Source organism: Macadamia integrifolia, chromosome 14 (assembly GCF_013358625.1).
Source record: "Macadamia integrifolia cultivar HAES 741 chromosome 14, SCU_Mint_v3, whole genome shotgun sequence".
Lineage (NCBI taxonomy): Eukaryota > Viridiplantae > Streptophyta > Magnoliopsida > Proteales > Proteaceae > Macadamia > Macadamia integrifolia.
This window is the reverse complement of record NC_056570.1, coordinates 19,668,699-19,675,280: the sequence shown is the minus strand read 5'-3', so window position 1 is coordinate 19,675,280 and position 6,582 is coordinate 19,668,699. Positions and strand designations below refer to the sequence as shown.

The 6,582-nt window shown below is 38.7% G+C and overlaps 1 protein-coding gene across 1 annotated transcript; it reads right to left on the bottom strand.

The window, feature by feature from the left end:
* Window positions 1–389: 389 nt before the first annotated feature.
* LOC122061114 (54S ribosomal protein L51, mitochondrial) lies at window positions 390–6,125 on the bottom strand. The gene is made up of 3 exons (XM_042624302.1): window positions 6,073–6,125; window positions 3,153–3,259; window positions 390–823 (listed from the first exon to the last, which is right to left on the bottom strand). Exons 1-3 carry the CDS (start codon window positions 6,108–6,110, stop codon window positions 651–653), a joined length of 318 nt encoding a protein of 105 aa, XP_042480236.1. The 5' UTR covers window positions 6,111–6,125; the 3' UTR covers window positions 390–650.
* Window positions 6,126–6,582: the final 457 nt, after the last annotated feature.

Below are 6,582 nucleotides of genomic sequence, written 5' to 3'. Positions count from 1 at the left end.
TTTGCCTGAGTGAGGATAGAGCTTTGGCTGAATTACTGCCTCAATAATGGCCAGAGTACCATAAGTATGGACAACCATGCCTGGGAATACTTATCAAAAATAAAAAAAAAACCACACATGGGCCAGGATATGGTTATCATCTTTGAACCTGAAATTTGAAAATTTGTATACCTAAACCATCCACTGTCTATCCAATGAGGAGGATTACCACATGACAAATTGTTTTTCTCTCTCTCTCTCTCTCTCTCACACACACACACCCCCACCCACCCCTACTCTCTCTGCAACTTTCTTGCTACCACTTCTTATTCCTTTGTTTTGGTAAAGGATTCTTCCCCCTGTTTTGAGTTCTGAATCTGGGATGGGTATCTTACTTAACCACAAGGAGAGAGAAAAACTCCCATGAAGTATTTCTAAACAAACAAACAACTTAACATTATCCCAACTAAATGGGATTGGCTACATGGAACGTTACCCTCCAATGAGTGCTACTTGACGTCATTGTTTATACAATCCCATTTAAGTATTTCTATTAAACAGAAATTATATAATTAGATGACAAAACCACTGTAGCACCAACATGCTCAAAAGCTATATTCCAACAAACCAGTAGCACAAACCCAGAATAAGTGCTGGTTCTCTTGAGAGGATCAAAATTTCAAGTCAGTTGTCCATGTACCTTGCACACTTGGGTGTTTGGTGACATGCCTAGTCTTCAGCTTCACCACTTTCCTTCCTAATGCATTCCTTAGTCTGGTTGCTTGTAGGAGTATGTCTTCTGGGGTCAGATTCTTCACACATACCACACGCTGATTCTTGTTTTCTATAACATTAGAGAAAGAAAAATCAGCTTTGAACCACTAGAACTGTGTGTGTGTGCGCGTGTGTGTGTGAGTGTGTGTGTGTGTGTGACAGAGGGAGACTTCTATTTTATTCTGTGGTAAAACTGAAGTTAGTTGCGTGCAAGGGACAAGTACCAGACTGGTCAAATCTTTAAAAGCACCTTCTGACTCCTCAATTCAGTCGCTTAAAATAATGGAAAGAGCTCATTCTATAAGACTAGTCCAAAAGATGGTCAATGAATGCATCACATTCCTCTCCACTTCTAAATTGCACCAGCAGGTACCTGATTTTTACAAAATAGCACCCACCATCTTATGTGTCCCCAAACTAGCACCCGAGGTCACTTGGTTAAACTCCTGTTAGGAAAAGTGAGGGATATGCTAATATAACAAAAAATATTTTCTAATATGATGTGGTGCCCTCCCATAAGTTATGGACAGTTTACAGTGTGAATGCACCAGTGACAAGAGAAGGTCAATAGCTCTTTAACAAAGAATGCAAGACTTCTCTCACTTCTCACCTACCAGGTTGGAGTCTTTGGACTATCTCCAATCACCACTATCGTTAACCCAAAATAATTGGCCTTTATTGAAGCCAAAAGGAAATGAGGAACTCAAGTCAGAAAACATCTCCATCTCTATCATTCATCATCTCACATGGTACCCCAGTTGCATATACTCAATATTCCTTGGCAATTCTTACCTATCCTTTCATCCCCAAGGAACCTTCAAATTCCAGAAATTCTCATCAGGTCATAGCTCTTTCACAAAGACTGCAAGACTTCTCTTGCTCCTCACCTATCAGGTTGGAGTCGTTGGACTATCTCCAATCACCATTATCTTTACCCCAAAAAATTTGGCCTTGATTGAGGTCAAAAGGAATTGAGGAACTTGAAGCTCTTACTCTGAGGTCAGAAAACATCTCCATGTCTATATTTCATCATCTCAAAACCAATCCACTAATCTAGTAGACTAATAACAACGGGATACCATACTTGAAAATTTTATGAGCTATAAAATATATGCTACATGCCACAAAAAGAAAACAGAAATGTCCAATCATAATGTGCAAAAGTACAACAAAAAAAAAATTAAATAAATAAAAACAAAAACAAAAACTCCACCTTATCCCGACTCATAATGTGCAAAAGTAACACAAAATAAATTTGTGTTGGGCTACACAATTCCAACACAATGAGCCCCGGTTTTCCCATGCATGGAGACAGGAAATCCCTTGAAATCTTGATTTGATCACTTAAAAAAGGTTATCCTTCAGTTCGGCTACTTCAGCTTCTCCACCTTATGTCTTCCTTCTTCCTTTCATTGGGAAAAGAATCAAACATTGCATGAAATTCTAACAAATAAAGATGGAAAAACAGCACTGACGATTCACAATTTTGAAGGGCTCAGCGAGACAGACAGAGAGAGAGAGAGAGAGAAAGCTAGGTTTCCTACCAAAGATGGATGAGGAAGGATTTCGACCAGGCTTTGGTGCTCTGGAAAAGACAAAATGACAATGGCAAGGTTCATATAAAGGGTAATTTGGTATAAACATGTGCACCATTAAGTGTTCCTAAGTTTGTCCCACTTTCGGTGACGGCAGATGGCAGTGCTATTATGAGAAACGTTGGGGACCTGCAGTGCCGGAAGGCACAATTGCACATTGCCTTCCCTTTCCATTTTACTTCAGATAGCTCACAATAAGTCCAATTTTACCATTGTAGTTTGCTGTCATGACGTGCAGTATCTTTAAAAATGGTCAATATGACTGGTATGTTTAACATAGGATATGAATATCATATTGATGCATATTAAAATCCATAGATGAATTAAAATCTAGTTTGAACTCTGATCTATCTATCAGAAGCAGCTGGGTAGGGATATTTCTATAAATTGCAACTCTCAACAGGAGAGAACCTGTTCTTGATATATAATGCCCACCAGCATGGTTAGTTATGGACATGTTATCCATGATCTCCAACCACCCAGAACTGTAATATATGATAGTAAGGCTCCAACTCTATGAATTCAACCAAACTACATCAAATGTGGAAAGCCTACACCTACTGAAGAACAAGAAAAGCAAATTGAACCAAGAGAATCGCCAAATCAGGAAATTATTATTCAACCCATCGAACAGACTGATCCCTCTTAGCATTTCCGTAAAAGAGTGAGGTAAAGGTATCCTGCCACAAGGCTAAAATTGGTGGGCCACCCTGACAAGCTTATCAGGTCGGCCCATCTAAAGCGACATTTTCCATATAAATCACGTGTATCAAATATGAAAGAGAGAGAGAGAGAGAAACTTACTGTAGAAGCCCTTCAAATGTGGATGTTGACCACGAATGAGTTCAGTGACAACCTCTAGCTGAGGATTGTTCTCTTTAAATGCTGACAAATGAGACTCCATAAATGCCCTACAATAATGATATCAAACTAAAGTCAGATGCATTGGTGAGCTAATTGGGAGAAAAACACTGGATATGGAGAGCATTCAAATTTCAAGATGTATCTACGATAAAGGGGAATCTTGGTTTTGATAGTTTATCTTCCCAAGACACGAAACTAATTTTAACATTCAAAAGTGCCATATATGAATTGGAATGCCTTAGTCTAAGGCAAGGAAGACAATTCCACTTCATTTTCCCAAAATTCATACCAGATGCAGATAAAGGACGTGGACATCTTAGGCTTGCAAGTAGCATTCAAAAGCATTAGACTGAATTTTGCCTTCAAACCCATTAGGGAGGCAGTCAATTTAGTAAACCAACCGCTAGCATGGTCAGATGTAATTCAACAATAACAACCATAACCTCATCCCAACTAAATGGGGTCGACTACATGGATCTGATCGAAGCATATATAGTAAGAAAAAAGAAGGCAATAGACGGCGATAAAAGAAAAATGAAGAAGTAAAAGTGGGTTGAGCCCTAATTTTTGCATATCGACTCTCACCACCTTCACTATAGTCATTTTAGGTCTGCCCTTTTCTCACCACCTCCCCTAAATTCATTTAAGATGTAATTCAATATAATAAAAATCTATATTAAAAAAAAAAAATAAGAGTAAAATTTAATGTGCAGTTTTAAATTATGAAAAATTTTCCAATAAATAAAAAATGTAAACCACTTCACCAAAGACTGTTTTCCAAGGTTGTTCTATGTTACCTGGTTACTAGCATTTTCTAAGACAGCTTTGGTTTATTCTCCCCACCCACCCAGAAAAAAAAAGGAATGTGGGAACAACCCAGAGAAGAATTCCTATGGTTTGAATGTTTATTACAAACCACGGGATCAGTTTTGGTGAATGGGCACATTGCAGTACAGGGAATTTGTTATTTCCATCACTTGTCATAGGGCTTAATTTAGGATGGTCAAATTTTGGGTGGAGAGATCTTCAAATTGAACTACCAAGCCCAAGATTTTGAGCTTCGAGCAGGGAGATATGAGAATCCAAATGGATCCTCCAGCTGGAACAGAATACTAGGTTGAAGCATGGCACGAAATTTTGGTCGAAAGGATCGAGCTTTCATGAAATATTTTGGTTTACAAAAAGGTCGAAACAAAACACAGGTCGACTTACTAGGCATGCAGAATTTCAACCGAAATTTCACAATTTTGGCCGAATTTAGATTTTTACTCAGTTTCGATATCATTTCGGTATACAACAGTGCATATATGAACTGTTCTGGCAGAATTGTGTCGAAATTTCTACCCATTTCGTCAGTTTCAAGTGGTTTCGTCTGTTGGAAAGGGGGGAGGGACTAAAAAAAAAAACAGATTTGGCTAAACCACTTACATTTCGTAGTGGAACAAAGAGTTGGAGACTACTACAACACATCTACAATGACGATTTGCCACATTTTGAGCAAGAGTAGTGTAACATTACCCTTTCCCGTAAAGGATTCAAGCCTTCCTGGAACTCTATGTGGTCCTAAAATAGAGTTGGGAGGAATGGTTTCGTAAGGGTGTTTTAACCTTAGTTGTCCATTTGTACTTGACTACTTGTAACACTTGTACTCTATTACTTGTAACACTTTGACAATCTGTTAAATTAAATGTTTTTTTCTTCATTCCTAATGCATTATTAATTTGCTTTCATTGGATTTTATGTGCTCTAATACTAAATTATGTCTAGAATAGACTATTTTAAAGAAAATATACAGCAGGGTACAGCATACAACACCAACCTAGGGTAAGAAACCAAACTACTATTTTGGATGTTTTAATGTTTCGGACCAAAATATGGCCACCAGAATGGCCAACCAAAACATGTTGAGTTTCAGTCAAAACCAAAATCTAAAACCTTGGGTTGAAAACTAAGTCCTTGGGGCACAAAATTGGCGGGGGTGAACTTTTTTTAGGGTTATGGGGACACAATATTGACAGCAAAAGAAGGCACCAATTACTATTTCTAGGCATATTAGAACTCTAAGATGGTGCGAGTCAAGTGTCTCATGTTCTAAAATAGTCAAAGGCATCTGCTCTCCACTGAAATGACCTACGTGATATCACTGATTTGCAGAGCAGATCAGCCCAATATCCTGGTCAAATGGCCCCCATTGGGTGACTCTGTAATGCCCCAAAGACCTATCCTGGGTTGATGGATAGATTCCTCTCAGATGGGGATCAATTCAGACTGAAGTTCCAAAATAGAGCAACCACAGGGTAAAAATTCAATTGATCTCTGATGGAATCCAATGAGCACATTAAACTAATGAATAGCAGTTGAGTAATAAGATTAAGATCACCTAAATTAGAGAATCAAGCAAGGCAAAGCAGCCTTAATCGACAGAGGACTTCAAATCAGTAACAGTTGCACGAAATCTCCCCGGAAAAAAACCAGACCGCAGGGATTGATTTGATAGTCCTTCAATCAAGAACTCCAGCACTGCTTCTTCAGCAGATCAAGACCAACCAACAGCAGATTTCAACAGCAATATCTTCAATAGATTGATTATCAAACCAGAAATAAACCAAGCACATAAAGGAACCGACTGACAGGAAGAAGAGAGATAGAAATATTAGGAAGAAAGGGCTAGAGGCCTATTGCAGGTCAAGGGTTTCTCACCCCATCTGTTTCTCACAGAGACTTAGACAAAGGCAACTCATGAACTCAAAACTTCAATTATCAAAATTGTATCTGGTCTATGGCCCTTCAATTTATTTATACTAAACTGAAATAAAATCCTAAACTGAATAGGAGTCTTTCTTGGCTAGGAAGCCATTACAACTTTTGTAGCTCAGTGGAAGGAAGCCCTTGCCCCATCACCGTTCGGGTCGGCTGGTTGTGGGTTCAAGTCAGTACACCCCACTATCGCTCATTGGTCCTGTGGAAGCGCTACTTACCATAAGGGGGCTTTGGCCATCAGAAAAAAAGGAGTAGAGATTTCAGGCTTGTAGAAGGAATCAATGAGGCGAATTGAGCTAGGTTACACTATTTTGAGGAGAAATCCCTTACTGAATGAATGTGCTTTTGATCAGTGACCGTAGAAAAGTGAATGCTTTCTATGATATCCTCTTTCTGGCTACCAAACATGCTAATTGGTCAAAAGAGCTTATTCTGAGTGGCCAAAGCCACTCATAAGTGACCTCCTTGATTTGTCGTCTTCTATACTTTTTCTCTTCTTTTAAATTTTTTCTTGTGGTGGAGACTTGGTTGAATTTTCTCTTTGTCGCTCTCAAGTGTCAACCTACCTCATTTTGGTCCTTGCATATTTTTTATTTTTCTCTCCTTTTTG